This window comes from Euprymna scolopes, chromosome 37 (genome assembly GCF_053919585.1).
Source record: "Euprymna scolopes isolate OS-2025 chromosome 37, ASM5391958v1, whole genome shotgun sequence".
NCBI lineage: Eukaryota > Metazoa > Mollusca > Cephalopoda > Sepiida > Sepiolidae > Euprymna > Euprymna scolopes.
Window position 1 is genome coordinate 1,177,171 of NC_136518.1, and position 19,661 is coordinate 1,196,831.

The window sequence follows — 19,661 nt, forward strand, 5'->3', positions numbered from 1 at the left end:
CGGCTCTTGAGATTTGCGTGTAGCTATGGCAACGGAGGAAAGGAGGATCGTGCGCAATAATATCACGTTAGATGTCGTTCTTGTCTGACTGGAAATGACAATCTTATCAAACGCAATGAATTGCGTTAAATAAGACATCAACGACACTTCAGATAGCACATAAACAAATACAAGACAGACGAAGGGCGTTCCAAAAGTAATGCCTCCTATTTTTTATTGCGTCCGAATGGATCAGAAGGGACTGCAAATTGCATTGTTATAATGACTGAACTTATGCATTTATCACCTAAAAGTTTCATTTGCTGCAAATATTGACGGTGCGAAAAGCTAAGAAAGCAATCCCTGTCATGGACATGTTTCAGAAGCAGAGGTGCGTCATTGAATTCCTGGCAAAAGTGCATTGAGAATGGTGGTGACGATATAGAAATATAAATTCGGGAGCACAGGCGCTCGTTTTAATGGTACCACTCCCATTTTTTAGTAGCTTAACTTCAATAACATGAGAATGGACTACTTAATAAAAGAGAAAAAAAAAAAGGAACTAACAAAACTTAACTATTTCTCTTAAGAGGAATTTTAAATCCCAAATTAATTAGAAAAAAAAATAAAATTCTTTTAATTTGCATCTAAAAGCGTGTTTTAAAACCATAATTTATGTCTCGGCAGTAAAGTGAAAAGCATATCTTATTTTTCTTTTATTAATATTATTGGAATTTTTCCCTTTTTTCTCTTGTACACATTTTTGTGAATTATTCCATGGATTTCTGCCTTTGGATTATTTTGGACCATCTTCCAATTACGGGATTTCCTTGGATTTTACTTGTGCAAATGGAAATTCAATCAACTTTCTTGAAGATTTTTAGATTTTACCGTCACTGGATTATTTATCTTCCACCAGACTATCCATTCATGTGTAATCACCTTTTTCTTCACCATATTCCCTCTGCTTCACTTTTTTGTTTTCAAGTAAGATCTTTGACTTACTTGTTGTTTCATCAAATACTTTTGCATGCAAAATCCGATCCTGCATTTTGCTAATTCCTACCCTCTGATGAGAAGGAAAGTATTTCTTCGAAACTCCACGGATTAAGGTCTATCCACTTATCAAGTGTTTCCTTTTCATATTAAATCTGTTTTAACTCTTTTTCAAAATGTTTTATAACATGTTTTATTAACCGTTTGCTCGTATTATAAGCTCTACCTCCTTTGGTTTTATTGAGCTTTTACATCTGGCTGAGATAACTTTATAAATATTAATTCTTTAATATTTATATTATACTTCAATTTTACCATCTTGAATCATTTTGGTAAATTTAATTGTAATTTTTATTTTGTATATATTACGGGGATTAGAACAACAGTCTAAAGAGCAGAGTATATTTTAATATATTAGTAAATTCATTAATACAATTAAATTAAAAGAAAACAGTGCTCGTTATAATGTAGATATATAATAAGCTCAATAGGCATATATATATCCAAGAGCTATTTTAATATTGAGTAAGATGATTGATAATTTATAATTAAAATTAAAAATCGGTTTCACAAGGAAAAGCAAACAAAATAAATTGTACGATCGTTTCGGAAACGATGTTTTTTTGAGATAGACAATAAGTCTTGGACAATAATTTTATCATTTAATTTTTTGAAACAGTCTCCTCCTCGGCAAAAATATTGGGTGGAGGTTTTAAAGACACCAAAAATAAAACTAGCATTTTTTAAGTAAGGAAGATTTATCTGGAAAATATTTTATATATATATATACATATATATATATATTTATATATATATATATATATATATATATATAAATAAAATAGTGAAATCAAAGGAGATGCAACGTTTACTTGATATAAGCAATGGTAAACTTTGATCTAATATAAATACCAAGTATTTATTCCAATCAAATAAAAAAAGACCAATACATAAATAATAAAGAGTAGAGCTAATTATAAGAGAAAATAAATTCAAACTAAGTTGAAATTTACAATCAAATTTATTATTCGACTGAATACTCCAAAAAACAATTTATAAAGTCCTTATTCCGTGGAGTTTCAAAGAATGCTATTCTGCTCATCAGAGGACAGAAAGAAATCAGAAATTTCTTTCTCTCTCTCTCTCTATATATATATATATATGAGAGAGAGAGAGACAGAGAGAGAAATGACAAAAAGTTATATTCCAAAATTCATGATGTTGACCATCTTATAATTTATTACTTTAATTCAGTTGACATATACAATTCTTGACAGTATCTGTTTCGTAGCGCAAAATCAATCAATTATTATATCAATCAGTGAATCTATTATGCTCTTAACTCATCAGAAGAAATAGCAACAATCAATCCATCAAAAGGAATTGAAGTGTAATTACATTGAGCTTCTTAAATAAGGATTGATATATAAGAAAATATATTTCTACAGAAATATATATATATATATATTACAATGAAATACAATAAATCCATTATTCATAAGTAAAATTTTGCACTTGACAAAGAAATATAGATTGCTCAGGCTAGGAGTTTTTTTTTTCCTTTTTGTTAATGTCAGGAGTCAGTCTATTTTTAAGTTGCCAACTCCTACATCCCTCATTTTGAGCATCGTTTATTTTTGTTTTGTTCTTTTCAAACTGTCAAAAGTTTCAATTTCTATGTACTGTTGCTATTTCAACTCCTGTTAATTTTACTTACAAAGTTTGGTTTATTTTTATTCCAATGGAAGCAAGCTGCGTCAGTTGTCGTGTTGTGCCTGTATGGACATGTTTCAGTCGACCGCCGCCCACCCATTTTCCGCTTTTCCATTGTTTTTAAATATGCAGTTGAATAAGACACCACAAAGGTCATATTAAAATTGGATACGGGGGAAAACAAAAATTTATTTTATGGCCATTGTTCTAGTTAATTTTTTTATGCATGACTAGCAGGGTTATTAGGTGTTGTTCGGGTTGGGAAATGTTAACAACACGTCTAATAGAAATAACGACTACAACTTTTACGTCTATGTTCCAAATTCGTATTATTTGGATTTTTCGACCTACTGTTCTCGATGTAACCTCTGATCTTCAGGTGTATCTTGTCAAATTTGTGAGTCTGCACAGAATTTTGAACAGAGCTCTTTATTTAATCCATGAAGGTAGAATTGATGAAATTTGACAAGCTTCTGGGCTTGACCTTTACTTCTGATCTGAAATGGAACAAGTACATCAAATCCGTTGCGAAGGCCACTGGAAAAATGGGATCCTTCTACCGCTCCAGTAGATATCTCACTGCTGATGCAATTCTCTACCTATATAAAAGCCATGTATGATGGCTTTTATCTGGGCAGAAGCAGCTAGAAGCACCTTATCCTGCCTTGACAGAGTTCAAAATAGACTTCATAGCCTACTGGGGGATGCCCTTTTCTTTACCCTGTAACCTCTTTCCCACAGAAAAGACGTTGCAAACCTGTCTCTGCTTTATTGTTATTTTCATGGCAAGTGCTCGCCTGAGCTCCAATCTATGGTCCCCCTCACAAAACTTTCACAAAAAACACTCGTTTAGATAAAACTAGTATCAATAATTTTCTCCACTCTTTATTTGTGCCTAAACCTAAACGTAGATTTCATGAACAAGGCTTCTTTCTAGAACTGCACGCCTGTGGAACTCCCGTTTGCTTGCTTTCCAGCTGACTATAATTTGGTCATCTTCAAGTCCAACGTAAACAAGTTCTTGATGAACCGTCCCCTTAAGTAATCCAATTTACAAAATTTACATTACTAACAATTACTACGATATTATCCCATTGACTACTGTACACTCATTAACTGTTATCCTCGAGTGGCCTCCAGGCCTTGATAAGTGGTTACTCCTATGTAAAAAAAAAAATATATAAATAAATAAAAAATAAGAGCATGCTAAGTAATTCGCTATTATATTTTCAGTGTCACCCGCACTGAGGATTAAACCTTTACAAATTAATTTTACTTTGTCGACTAGACCGCAGCCAATTCTAATATGAATTTTATAAAAAAACAAAAAAACAACATTTTTTGGTGCTTCTACACTATCAGAACGAAATTTCGGAAATCGTGATACTGAATTTAACATGCAAACAATGGTATCTACATATTCCTCGTATTTTTATGATTATATCACAACAAATTACGAAAATCGATAAGGTAGAAAATTATTTATTAAAGAAAATAGAAAATAGAATTTGAAGAAAACGATCGTATTTACTTATGTAAAATACAGGAGAGTTCAAAAGGGAGGTAAGTTTCAGTTTCGATTTATTTTATAAAAACAAGATGGCCGCAATTTTTCAGCTGCTAACACGATTAAAGTTGCTTTTTTTAATAATAATTTAAACACGTAGTCTTATTACGGTAGAAACATCCCTCTCTTGCATGCTACGTATATCCCCAATATATTCATTTCCTACAAGACGGCTGCCATTGTCTGATTTGCATGTTAAATAAAAAAAAAAAATTAATTTTTTTTTTTTGTCTCTATAACTAAATTTTACTTGACTATAAATTTAAAAAATTAATTCTACTGTATTCTGTAAGTTAATCCTCTCCTAAACACTAAGTCTACCCTTCCTCCCCAAGCTGCTACTAACACTCATACATTACACACGCTTAATATAAAGGCATTCTGTAACGTGTTATCCTATTCCTAAGCCAACATATAACTAAATAAAAAAAATTAAAAAAAAAAAAAAAGTTCTAAATTTAAAGGAAAAATATTAAACCATATCTTAACTCTTTTCAACTAACCTGTTGCAAATATAGTTGCTTCCACTGCATGAACTTTTACTCACCCCCTCCTCCTCCAGTAACAATGTAATAGCAATGTCCCTTAATCACTTTGAGGAGTGTAATTTCTCAGTAGACATAACATTTACATACTAACCCAGTAACATTAACTACCATATGGGGTCACAGAAATACCTGGATTAGGACCCAGGCGCTGGGTAAACACTCTCGGTGCTGATGGACTCATAGATCTTTCTAGGTCATCCGTCTAGGAGAAGGAAAACTCTGAAGCTAAACCTAAGGGGAGGGAGGCCCTCCATTCTTGGATGACATCCTTCCTAGAGCTGATGACTCAAACAAATTACCGGTCTGCAAACCTAAACTGCTTAAGGAGTAGATAGGCTCTGTCTATCGCCCAGCTTCCATACTCCTTCTTTGCCTATTAGCCAGGCGTAGAGGTCGAAGCACAGGGATTCGAGAGAAACACTCAGTGGTCGATCTTGTTTCCTGACTAGGGCAATGAACACCGATTTCCCTCTCTCCCGACACATCCCATCCCCCTCTAAACTGGGCAGTTGGGAGTGCTTGAACATCACTGCCAGTACAAGTAGATTGGGTTGACCATCGTCTGATGGGTTGATGATACCGGATTGACAGTTCCTGGCTGCTGTTCCCGACTGGTAGTACAGGTGCCCTAGCTCTTTGGTAGCGCTTAGAGCGGCTGCTCCATCAACAGTTGGGTTGTTTGTAGTGCCATGTCGCGCATGGAAAGGGACCTTGCACTCATCCCTGGTGGGCTTTCCTGAGGCCACAGTCCTAGTAGATGGAAGGTCAACTGATGGTCTACTTGTGTTGCATGCCTGGTGTTCTGCATAACCCATTGTTCAGCACCCCTTACCTAACCTGAAACTTAAAAAAAAAATGATAGTACAATCTAAAATTATGCTTAAACCAGATCAAAACTCAAAGAAAATCAAATAGCCTCCTTCCTTGAGGCTTGCATTTACTAACATCTGTGGGCTTAGAACTAATTTAAATGATGTTGAAGCATTTCTCCTAACAAATACCCCGGATATCTTAGCACTAAGTGAGACTATCTAAACTCCTCGGCCTAACGTTCACAGGAAACAAGTTGGAACAATTATATTGAGAGCATTGCCAGGACCACTGCGAAAAAAATAGGTTCTCTCTACCGTGCTAGAAAGCTACTGAACCCTGAAAGTATCCTGTACCTCTATAAGGCCATCATTTGCCCATGTATGGAGTATTGTTGTCATATTTGGGCCGGTGCATCTGCTACTAGTCTCACTCCTAGACAAGGTTCAAAAGAGAGTCGCCAACCTAATTGATCCTGAACTATCATCCAAGCTTCAGCCTCTGTCCCATTGACTCAATGTAGCATCCCTCTGCCTGTTCTACAAGTACTTTAACGGTGTATGTTCCGACGAGCTGCAAGCACTTGTACCCCCTCAACGCAAATACTCCCGACAAACCGAACAAGCAGCAAAATCCCACCCCTTCACAGTAGAGATCCCTAGATGTAAGAGAGCCTTCGACTCCAGTAGTTTCTTCCCCAGAACCGCTAGACTTTGGAACTCCCTGCCAGGTTCCTGTTTCCCCAACTGTACTGACATGCAGAAGTTCAAGTGTAACGTGAACAGACATCTTGCTGCCCAACTCCCCACCTAGTACCCCTGTAGCTTATGTCCCTGATAGTAGCCCCAACATCAAAGTGACAATGTGCCTTGTTTGGGGTGAAAATGTAATTAAAAAAAAAAAAAAAAAAAAAAAAAGATAGGAATGCCGAGTCTTGTAACTGCCTTCCATAGTTGTTGCTAATCAAAACCGTGATGAACAACAGCAACTATGGAAGGCAGTAATTACTGGTGATAAAGTTACAAGACTCAGCATTTCCATACTGTCGTGGTTAACCACCTGAAGGCGGCCAGAGGATAAGTTGGTCGAAACGTGGTGAAACAACAACTATGAAGATGATGGTAACAGTTCACAAAAAAAAAAAAAAAAAAAAAAAAAATGGATGCACAAACAAAACTTTAATAAAACATTATACATTTTTTTTTTAATGAAGACTCTTTTTAAAAACATCCAAACAAATGTAAATGTTTATATCTACAAGTCTCAACATAAAATTTAGTACATATTTAGAATTACACTTATTTTAAAAAAAAAAAAAAAAAAAAAAAAATTTTATGAAAAAAAATTCATTTAAGAACAAAGAGGTCATATTCCAAAAATCACGTAGGTTCGCCTAATAACTTTTTTAATTAGCTAGTAAACAGCAATCTTTTAGTTGACAAAAGGTCAATTAAAAGATAAATTTATCAGTAAAACCCTGTTTATTTAAAAACTATGCATCACAATGTTTGTTGGGTGTACCAGGGTTTCACAATCTGGCCATGCCAGTTCTGCGGTAGGAACAAAGTTATAATGGCATTGGCAGAACGATTCTTCATGATGGTTCTGTAGACAGACTCATGACAAAGACTGCTGGAATCCTCGCCAACTGAATGTTGCTAAAGAGTTAGTCTACACCTATAAGCAGGGTTTTTTGTTGTTGTTGTTGTTGTTGTTAAAAGGCAAGAATGAGGCCTCTATACAGACGCTCCTGCGAGTACAGGTTGAAGGCCTCTGATCATTAGTCTGAAACTCAAATTTTGATGCTAAGAGTCCTTAAAAAAAAAAAAAAACCCAAATCGATTGAAAAATAACCAATTCCAGAACGAGAGAATTCTACGCAAGAACAGAATGCAAAGCTGAATAAACACAAGAGCAACCATACCAAACCCCCAAACTCACCCACCTACACCCAATTCTTCACTTTTAGCAGAAAAATAAAAAAATAAAAAACATATCGACTTTCAGCTTCAGCAGAGACAACTTATCAAGAAGAACTTAGTGAACAATGTGAAAGCACTCAGTCTTGCTTCACAACGAGTGTTATCTTTAACTTGCACAAGCAGGATTCGGCACTGGGTCGGTGGTGAGGGGGAAGGAGTGGTGCTGAAAAAAGGCCAGATGGTGATTAAAGTCCATGCAGTAGATATATAAAATAAAATAAAAAAATTTAAAGAAAACAAAAAAAAAAAAAAAACAGTATATCTGCGCATTTCTTTTTCTTCCAATCTTGACAAATGTGTACACCTCTTTTGACAAGATAAAATTTGAAATTTAAAAAAAAAACCAACAAAAAAACCCTTTTTTTCCCCATAGGCATCACCACTTATCAAGGGCCAGAGGCCACTTGAGGATAAGTGTTGAAGAATGTACAATAGTCAATTGGACAATATAGTAATATAGAATGCAACCATGCCAAACCCTCCTACGCACCTGATTCTTCACTTTAAGTTTTGAAAATTTAAAAAAAAAAATTACAATTTAATAATTCCAATTCTCATGACAACCAGAATGAAAACAGATATCTAAAATATTTTATATATATATATATATATATATATATATATATATATATATATATGAGCAAACAGTTAATAAAATATGTTAAAAAACAATTTGAAATGAGTTAAAAACATATTTAATAATCTGAAAAGGAAACACTAGATAAATGAATAGTCCTTAATCCGCGGAGTTTCAAAGAAATACTTTCCTTCTCATTAGAGGGTAGGAATTAGCAAAATGCGGGATTGGATTTTGCATGCAAAAGTATTTGATGAAACAACAAGTAAGTCAAAGATCTTACTTGAAAACAAAAAAAGTGAAGCAGAGGGAATATGGTGAAGAAAAAAGTGATTACACATGAATCCATTCATGTGTAATCACCTTTCGCGGATTAAGGACAATCCATTTATCTAGTGTTTCCTTTTCAGATTAAATATGTTTTTAACTCATTTCAAAGTATTTTTTAACATATTTTATTAACTGTTTGCTCATATTATAAGCTCTATTTCCTATTTGGATTTATCGAGCTTTTACATCTGGCTGAGATAATTTTATAAATATTAATTCTTTAATATTTATAATTTACTTTAATTTTACCATCTTGGATCATTTTGGTAAATTAATTGTAATTTTTATTTAATATATATATATATTTTTTTATATTCAAAAGTAATGGACTAATGAATTCAACGAGGTTGTTAGATAGTGCTCAATAAAAAGAGCTGATAATACTTGTTTATTGTTATATAAACATGCTCACATCCCGCTGCTACAAATAGCCACTTGTTTCAATCAAACAACAGATATCATCAGGCAGCGACTTGACTATTCAAAAGTTCAATGAATAATCTTATTCATTGAACTTTTGAATAGTCAAGTCGCTGCCTGATGATATCTGTTGTTTGATTGAAACAAGTGGCTATTTGTAGCAGCGGGATGTGAGCATGTTTATATAACAATAAACAAGTATATATATATATATTCTGTTTCAGACATCTAAAATATTCTATTTAATATATATATATATATATATATATATATATATATATATATATATTAAATAGAACATCTTGGATCATTTTGGTAAATTTAATTGTAATTTTTATTTTATATATATATATATATATATATATATTCTGTTTCAGACTTTTTGGAGACGGTGATGAAATGTATTTTATGCTTCTATAAATCCAACATGTTATCCACTTTCAGGAAAATTGTAAGTTAATATATTCTTATATAGTATGGGGCTAAACCTTCCGCCCGATAATATGTTTCAACCTGGCAACACCGGGTATATACAGCCTATTTATGATAAAAATTGATTTTTACTTGTAATTAAACTTCCACTCAATTATTTTGTTCCAATTTTTTGTGAGGATGACTATTTTTTGCGAGTTACGTAAGTACGAGGTGCAGTAAATACGTTTCCAGACTTTTCTTTTTTGCACAGGCATTTAAAATTGTCATAGACTCTTGAAAATTAAGTATATATTGCTATACATCTTATGAGATGACTGACCAATTTTTTATGATTTCAGGTTCAAATGAACAGCTACAGCAGGAATTGGAATACACCCTACTAAAGCCTGAATGTCAAAGTTGGTAAATTTCAAAAATGTAATCTGGACATAAGGATACTTTAAAAGAACAATATGCAATAAAATTCTTGGAACAAAAATGCCACAGAAACTTATGGAATACTTTAGACTGTTTTTGGACCATCTTGCATGAATCGAGCACCAATTTTTGAGTGGCATAAGAGAGTCAAAGAAGGAAGGGAGTTCTAATGACAACCAGAATGAAAATAGACTTCTGAAATATTCTGTTTAAACAAAACGTGTCAGAAGCAGAGATGACTCATTTAGTTCCTGGCAAAAGTGCATTGAGAGTGGTGGTGATTATGTAAAAATATGAATTTTGGAGCACAAAAGGCCACTTCTTTCAATAGTACCACTTCAGTCCTTTTTCAGTTTAGAAAAAAAAAAAAAAAAAGGAGGCGGCTGTACTTTTAGTAACCTAATTTGAAGTAATATAGAAAAAAAAAACTATTAAAGACACAAGAGAAAAAATCATCTATATATATAAAAGCGAAAATGTATGTGTGTATGTATGTTCGCTTTTCCTCGATGTCCACAAAAGGCTTCTTTCAAAGAAGCGCTTGCTCGCTTCACAACTTTTTAAAACTTTTTATATCATCTATAAATTGTAATATCTACGAATTATCCACAGAGCTCGCCTCTCTATTTAATTTTATTGACTTTCAAACGTTAATTATTCCACATTTCCTGCATCGGCACACGTTACATTCGGTTTTCGGTATAAAAAAGCGAACCTCGACTCTAATCACAGGCCCAGAGCCAGTTTGGTCAATATCGACTTCATCATATCAGACTGTAGCTTTCATTTTGCTCCTTGTGAGCGGCTTTTTAAAAACAAACAAATCCATTTATTCAAAACTGTCCCGCACAAAATAACTGCTGAATACCTATCGCCGTCACATCAATCAAAAACGCGCACCTGTTTTTTTTTTTAAAACACTTTTCTATTTTCCAACTGCGCGTCGTCAACGCTTCGGGTTTTTTTCACATACCCCGAAAAACACCCGGGCAACGCCGGGTACCCCTCGCTAGTACATTTATAAAAAGAAAAAAAGAGTGGATGGAGATGTTCGGGGAATTTCTGCCATTGCTAACCAGCAAGATGTTACCACTGTTGAACCAAGGGAAGAGTTTATGAGGTTTGTGCACTCAGTGTAATAATGCATGAAAGTAAACCTTGGCCAATCAAGGTTGAGAATGTGTTCCATTTTCTTGATGAATTTTTTTTTTTTAGGTAAAAAAAAAAAAAAGTGAAGAATGCATGGTCCCCATGAGTACACAGTGAACGAGGCACAAAAAAAAAAAAAAAAAAAAAAAAAAAAAAAGTGAATAAGTTCAGCATTTGCCACCCACCCCCAATTTATTTAAATCAGAGTTTTCCTGTTCTGTTACCTTTTTACTCATATCATGTTTAATGTTTGTGTAAAATTTCCAAAAATTCCAAAGCGTAGTTATTGAGAAAAGTGCGGGCAGACAAACGAAAAAGGGTGAATTTACAGGTCCACCCTCCTTTTGTTGTTGTTGGGGGGAAGAGACCAAAAAATAAAAAATAAAATAAAAGTTTACTTTTGTACAGATTATTGTCAAATCAGCTAGTCTATGTAAGAACCTCAATTTATATAGATACTAGCAGGCCACCCAGCATTGCCTGGTCGTAATATACACTTAAATATAATGTTTTACTTTATGCAGATTTCATATTAATTGTTATAGAACAAATTCTGTATAGATTATTATATTGTACCCAATAATTCATGATTTCTAAAATATTTTAAAAGATGACTTTGGTGCCATCAGCTAGAATCGAAACTAAAACATTCAGCGCTCCAGCCATAGTCATGATTTAGCGCTTCAGTCTTCGTTGATACCGTCTGAGTTTTTGCAAAATAGATAAAAAGGAAATTATTTTTTTAGTAGTTAACAAAAACAATTTACTTTTGTACCGATTATTGTTAATAGTCTATGGATGATCCTCAATTTATATAGATATTGGTAGGCTGCCTGGCATTGCCCGGTCCTAATATATGCTTAAATGTTTTAATTTATGCAGATTTTGTATGTATTATTAGAGAGAAAATTTTCTATTGATTATTATATTGTACCCAATATATATAGTAATGATTTCAAAAGTTAAAAAAAAAAAATTTTTTTAAATAAAATAAAATTTTGGTGCCATCAGCTTAAATCAAAACAAAAATATTCAGCGCTCCAGACTTAGTCGTGATTTAGCGTTTCAACCTTTGTCGATACTGTCAGAGTTTTTTTTTTTTTTAATAATTAAAAAAAAAAAAAAAAAAAAGATGTGTATATATATATATATATAATAAATTCCACAGCCAAACAATTTATTATATACATTCTCTCACATTCTGAAAATCATATATATATATATATGTGTCTGTGTGCTAGAATGTTTTCATTTTAAACTCTATACAATTATACAGAATGTAGAAACTACGCATAAATAGAATTCAGTGTAATAGTTAAATGAAACCGATCATCTAATAAGAAAACATAATGAATACTTAATGCTCGTTTTCACAGGAACATACAAGTTGAGTATATTAAGTTCATTTTAATAATTTTTAAATAGAAAAAGTAGGTTTTTAATATCAATGTCAGAGCGAGAAAAAATACTCAAATTTATAGGTATATAGATTTGTGATGGGACAATTCCAATATTTTTCCCCAATTCCGATAAAATTACAAAAAAATTCCATATTCCAATCTATATATATATATATATATATATAAAAAGGCAAAATGTGTGTATGTTTGTTGTATGTCTCACAAAAACTTTCGACACAGGCAACGGATATTTACCAAATAAGTATCACTTTCAAGCTCGAACCTTCGGCCAACAAATATAAAAAAATTGGCTAAAAACATTAATTCCTTCACCCTCAACCAGACGCTTTTTTACAGGGACGGTTGCAAAAAATCGTTCCTTCATGACAAGATAACGATATACGCACGCGCCAATGACGGCGTCCATTGAATTAGTTTAAATATTATAAATACGGACCCAATTTCAGCGACCCTTTCTTAGCTCAGCTAAAGAGCAGCGTCATTATCTAAAGGTTGTGAGTTCGAATCGTGATATAGGATATCTTTTTTTTTTTTCGTTTTTCCAATTTTTTTTTTTAACAAATTTTAACATTATCCGCTTCACGTTTGCCGATTTTTTTACACACTTCGATTTTTTTTGATTATTGAAACAGTTTGTTCTTTCTTTTTCCATCATGTACGTTTTTTTCAGATTTTCTAAAGGAGTTTATCATCATTCAGAATGATATGTTGGATGTGTAAGGAGATGTTTTGGTTTTTTTTGCTTGTTTTATACAGGAATCACCACTTATCAAGGCCCAGAGGCCACTCGAGGATAAGGGTTAATGGGTATACATTAGTCAATGTGATTAAAGCGTAGTAAACATAAGTAGTGGGAATTTTGTAAATTGGATTACTTAGGGGGACAATCAGATATTTAGAACTGATGACCTCAAAAGAAAGATTAAATCTGGACAGTATACAGAGGTGTGTGCAGAACAGGAGACTTTGATGGTATCAGCACGTTGAAAGAATAGAGAAAAGTTCTGCGATTAGATGTAGAATAAAAAAGAAAAAAACAAAATGCCTAAGAAGAAAAGCAAAAAAAACGTAGTTACCTTTAATACAAAATCTGGAGGCGTCCCTGGTTTCACTGTTTGTCGTAAAACACCGTCATGATGGGAATGGATTAAGGTTTCATCCAGGTCTAATACTAATATTTTTCTTTTTAACATACCTTAAAAGAAAAAAAAATATGGAAGGAAGATTAAAATTCATGAAGAAAACAATTTTGATATGTTTTTAGGTATATCAACAAATTTAGTCCTGATAATCAGGTATGCAAATTGAATTTTTATAAGCAAAGAAGCAAAGGCTTAATCTTAATTAATAATACAAAATGGCGAGAATTTCTTTCACACATATATATATATATATATATACACACACACACACACACACACACACACACACACACACACACACAAAGTGAAAGAAGTTCTCGCCATTTTGAATTTTTAGTTAATATTTTGTATTTTTGTATTAGTTAATATTAAGATTAAGCCTCTGCTGCTTTGCTTATAAAAATCAACTAAATGCTGCATATATATATATATATATATATATATATATATATATATATATATATAAGAGCAAATAGTTAATAAAACATGTTAAAAAAACACTTTGAAAAAGAGTTAAAAACATATTTAATCTGAAAATGAAACCCTTAAGTGGATAGTCGTTAATCTGCGGAGTTTCGAAGAAATAATTTCCTTCTCGTCATTAGCAAAATGCAGGATCGGATTTTGCAGGCAAAAGTATTTGATGAAACTGCAAGTAAGTCAAAGATCTTACTTGATAAGAAAAAGTGAAGCAGAGGGAATATGCTGAAGAAAAAAAAAAATATATATATATATATATATAGTGTTATAATGGAATAAATCCAGAGGAAATCCGGGTATGAGAGCTCAATGTGGTAAACAGAGCAATAAGACAAAAATTATAACACGGAAATTACATAATTGTCGATGCAATAATTTATTTCAACCTTATGGTATTTTCAAGCATCTAAATCAGACAATTACATTTTTGATACTGAAAAAGAAAAGAAAAGATCGGGCTTCGACCCTCAAAAAACCAAAGGTGGTGGTAGTAGCAATCCACTTAATACATTTATAGAGAGGGTGGTAGGGATTTAAAAAATAAAAATAAAAATTAAAAATTAAAAATAACAAATAAAAATATTAGATTAGACACTTATAAGCGGCAGCTCGATGTAACCATAGACACACACACACACACACACACACACACACACACACACTCACACACACGCAACACATACACGCCTCTAAGATGTACGTTCTGACATGTAAATATATATATAGGCAGCATTTTTTTCTGTATGCCATATTTCATTAAATAAAAACTGTTTTTTGTCTATTAATTCTATTTTCAATCCTTCCCAACTTCTGAATAGCAGTCTTCACTTATGGTGGGAACTGGCTGATGTAATTACCATATTTATTTATATTCTGTCCTCTGTCCCAATTTAGAAAAATTTTAGTTAACAACACATCTACACTTGAACGAACCAATAATAAACGGAAACTTGAAATACGAGAAGCATTACTAATAAAAGCTAAAAACTACAATTAATAAAATAAACTTCAGCAATAGTAATAACATCCTGAAGTGTTTGTAGAGTTATATATTTTAATAGCTTTGCAAACATTTCAGGATGTTATTAATTTTAACCAATGGAAAAAAAGGATAAATAAAATAACCAATGAAGAAAAAAAAAACAAAAAAAAAAAACTTTATAAATTGTTCAAAATCAGTTAGATTAATTTATCCCTGACGATGAATCCTGAAGGATTGGAAAGTACTCTGATTTATGATAAACTAGCAGGGGTGCCCGGCATTGCTTGGGTGTTTGGAGGTGTATGTTGAGCACAAAAAAAAGTGGTAGTAGGCAGGCAGGCTTGAACCTGTGACACGAAGGCGGAAAATAAAGTGAAAAAAACCCTGACATCTTACCGCTACGCTATGATACGACAGGAAGTGAAAAGCGTTCTAATTTAGTGATGTCAATCAAAAAGCTGACTTGCAGAGTAAATGAGTTTTAAGTTAAAAATCACACAGGCGCTGAAATGAACGGTGCTTTTATAGCTGGCTGAAGGCCAGTTAAGCTTTCCACTTTCTGCCAGTTTTATTTACTTGTTTCCCCACAATGTTGGGGAAAACCAGCCCCCCCCCCCAAAAAAAAGAAGGGGGAACTCTGGCAGTGTCCAAATGAATAGCAATTGTCTGATATGAAAGGTTTCCCCTACATTGATCAAAACCAATTGCCTTTCTGGACATCCCGGCCCGGGGCCAGGCGGTGTGCCTTCGCTCTGATCAGTTTCCCTTTTATACAAAAACTAGCCAGGGTGCCTGACATTGCGGGGTGTTTTTGAGATGTAAAAGAAAAAAGAAAAAGTTTTGGTAGGAAGGTAAACTCGAATCTGAAGCCTTGACGCGAAGGTGGAAAAGAAAGAAAAAAAAAACCTGACATCTTACCCACTCGGCCACGACGGGAGAGGAAGTGAAAACCGTTTTAATTTAACGATTAAAAGGTTAAATGACAGGTGTGTGAATTTAATGAGGTCAAACATCATGCTATACAGGAATGAAATTAACTTTGGCTGCAAGCCAGTTTCTGCATTTCCCTCTAAGATGTTGGGGAAAGGGGAGTATCCAAATGAATAGCAATTGTCTGATATAAGAGGCTTCCCCACATTGATCAAACCTCATTGCTTTTCTGGACCTATGGCACAAGTGCCAGGGCGTGTACCTTTTCTACGGATTCAGTTTCGCTTTTATACTGAAAAGCCAAACAAACACGCATAGACGAAGAAATATCACGATAATAGCGTATAAAAGTCCCAAATTAAAGATACACGCAAGCTCTTTTCGTAACTTGTAGATATTATAATCTAGGTACCATATAAAAGGTTCTAAAAAACAGTAACCGCTCCAAGCAAGCCCCCCCCCCCTAAAAAAGCCTTTGCCGAACATACACAAAAAATGCACACACACACACACACATTTTCGCTTTTATATAATAGAAGGCAAACCAGGGATTTTTTTTAAAAACTCAAACAAAATAAAGATAGAGATAACGCCCATTTGCAAATCGGAGATATTATAATCTAGGGAGTATAAGGAAAGTTCTCCAAAATAGTAACCTTGTCAAGAAGCCCAGCGGAAAAAGCCTTTCTTGGACATACAAAAACGTGTGCGCCCATTTTGCCTTTGATATATATAGACTAGTGGGGGGTACTCGGCGGTGCCCGGGTGTTTGAAGGTGTGAGGGGGGGGGGGATCAAAATAAAATGGAAAATAAAGAATAAGCGAACGTAATAACCTTGTTTAAATATTATTTAAAAAAAAAAAAAATGTTAAAACTTCTTTAAAAAAATCGGAAAAAATAATTTTAAAAAAAAAACAGCAACCATGATGAACAAAAAAAGAACGTAAAAATGGCATAAAGGCTATTTCAATATTAAAACATAAAAAAATCGAAAAAAAAAAAAAAAAGTCTTACATCTCTGCTCGAACGTGCAATCTAAAGATAACGGCGCTGCTACTTAACCGACTGAGCTATGATCGCGTCAGCGAAATTGGGTCGTTTTTTTTTTTATATTTAAACTAATTCAAGAAAGAACGTGTATGGTTAAATTGTCATGAAGGAACGATTTTTTTGCTACCCCTCCCTGTAGAAAAGTGCCCAGTTGAGGATGAAGGAATTAATGTTTTTAGCCAATTTTTTGATATTTGTCGTTTGAAGGGCTGATCATCAAAACGATACCAATCTCATGAAAATCCGTTGCCTCTGTCGAAAGTTTTTGCAGGACATACAAACACACACATTTTGCCTTTTATAAATATAGAAGATAGATACATAGATAATAGTATCATTCCCCTGTGTGTGTGTGTGTGTGTGTGTGTACAACTCTCCTACAGCCCACATTACCGGACCGATCATGACCAACCTGGCATGATGATCGTCCCCCACCTAAGGATGGTGTACACCATTTTTCACGGTCAAGGTCATATCTGATACGGCTTTTACAACACCCACTTACTGCAGGAGTGCCTGCAAAGCGGGTACCTGAGTGTACAGCAAACTCTCACACAAAGTGCAGGTCTCTTTTCTAGTTTAACATAATAATCTTCATCATATTTGGTTTAATGTTTGTTTTACATGTTTACATGTGTTGAACAGGGTTTTAGAAAATGGACTTCCAAACTCTGGTCAGCTTTCTTTGAAAATCATTTTCTTAATTGAAGCAAGATTTTCCTAGGTTGGCTGACTTTGCTGATGCTAACACAGTGAGGTGATGGGACCAGTGTTTTTATAGAGAAACACTCTCTAAGTGATTGCTCGCCAAGGCTAAAGAGCAGTTCACCTAGACATAAAAAAAAAAAAAGCAGTGCCCTACACATAAAAAATATTCCTTTATTATGTAACAAAGTGGTGCACTCTCTTGGTAACATAGCGCATATGGGTGGAGGTGTGAAAATCAGCAGCAGCTGTAGAATAGCTGGCTAATGAAAATATTAGCTGCAGTAGCCATCTAACCCCACATATGCAAATTAGCAAATGTACACATGCTGACGTCACAGGAAGAAGGAGAGAAAAAGAAAAAAAGGACAGCACATGGTCGAGCAAGAGAAGCAAAGTGCACGTCGGGGAAAATGGACATGTGAAGTTGACGGCGAGAAAGCACTGGCTAAGGCTGGTGTCAAGTGGTGAGGACAAAGACTTTAAAAAAGCATGTTATACAGCACAGTATTGTAAAACGTGTACGAAAAGATTTTTGAAAGCTAATGAAATGCGTTATTTTGGAAGAACAACGAATAAATGCATTTCATTTGCATTAAGAAAAAAAAAAAAAAAAAAAAAAATGGAGAGTCAGATTTTATTTCTTTCCTTTTTTATTTGTTTGTTCCATTGCAATAGTACCAGACAACATGTGGGTCCGAGAGGTTTGAAATGTAACCACACAGTTAAAAAGTAATGGCTAGTTAGAATTACGATAAGTATTGTCAGTAGCAGTTGTAGATTTATTAGTATCTGGCGACGCTACCCAATAGTGTGCAACATTTTTATAAAAATTACTATCTTTATATCTTTCTCTATCTGCCTCTCTATCTCACTTTCCCCCTCTTTCTTCCCCAACCCATTTCTTTCTCTGGATATGCACATGAAATACACACAGACAACATACCTTTCTAAAGATTCCTCAAGGGAGGAGTTGGCACTAGGGAAGTAACTTCTTGATTAAAAAAATAAATAAATAAAAAAATAAAAAAATAAAAAAAATCGATCCCCTCTGACAAAACCTGAATAATTTTATTTTTAAATAATATTCATCCAAGGCAATGCCAAGCAAAAATAGACTAACTTTGTGAGAGTTTATTTTGTAGTTTTTAATTTTTAGTTGAACACACACAACTGCACTTTATATATAATAGATGACTTCAAATAGTAAATAAAACTTAAATTGCCAAGCAACAGCAAGCAGGGAAAATGAGCTGTAAACATTTTCATTGTTACCTCTTTCGTTCTTATAAACAATGTAAACGGTAGACAATGAAAACATCTGTTACCACCAAACAAATTAGCCCAGGGGTACAAACTTTGGTTCTGACAAGGAACATACAGACATGCGCACACAAAACCCGACTGATTGACCTAAAATCCCAAGATATAATTTTGTTCAGTTCAAACATTTGTTTTTAAAACCAAAATCTTAGTATTCAAATCTTGGTACTCCAACTAGCCAGACATTTCCATTTTCAGAAGTGGTTGTTCAGTTTAAATAAAACAGGAGTACTCTGCATTGCCTATTTATTATATAAAAGCAAAATAAAAGTGATGATTAACAAATTATGCTAGACTTCAAAATTCCATTCCTGCTTCCCTGATTGTACTAACATGTTGTAATTTAAATGTAATGCGAACAGACATCTTGCTTCTCAACTCCCTTCATAATGCCCCCATAAACATGGTTCCAAATTGTAGCTCGTTACACCCAAGTACTAATATACCTTTTTGGGGTGATTAAGAGTAAAGAATGTGTAGAAGATAGAAAGTGTCTGCCATTAGTTTAAGAAATGATTTCAAAATCAGGTAGAGATTTTGTCCAGCTTTGTTCACCGTGGCAATAAAATGATGCGTTTGTTTGAACGAATTGTCCAAAACCATACCATGGTCATTCTTATTAGTGATAATATTGAGAAATTGATAGTTATAGAGTGGGGGGGGGGGTCAGTAGACGAATAGCCGACAAAAAGATGTTGCAGAGG

The 19,661-nt window shown here is 33.7% G+C and overlaps 1 protein-coding gene across 2 annotated transcripts in view; it reads right to left on the minus strand.

Moving 5' to 3' along the window:
• The window catches only part of LOC145261030 (CTD nuclear envelope phosphatase 1-like), a 178,544-nt gene that overhangs the window by 27,801 nt on the left and 131,082 nt on the right, over nucleotides 1–19,661 (minus strand). For both annotated transcript variants that reach the window (XM_080119167.1, XM_080119168.1), the window contains exon 4: nucleotides 13,421–13,539. In XM_080119167.1, coding sequence (XP_079975293.1) covers nucleotides 13,421–13,539 — 119 coding nt within the window. The remainder of the gene's footprint in view (nucleotides 1–13,420; nucleotides 13,540–19,661) is intronic.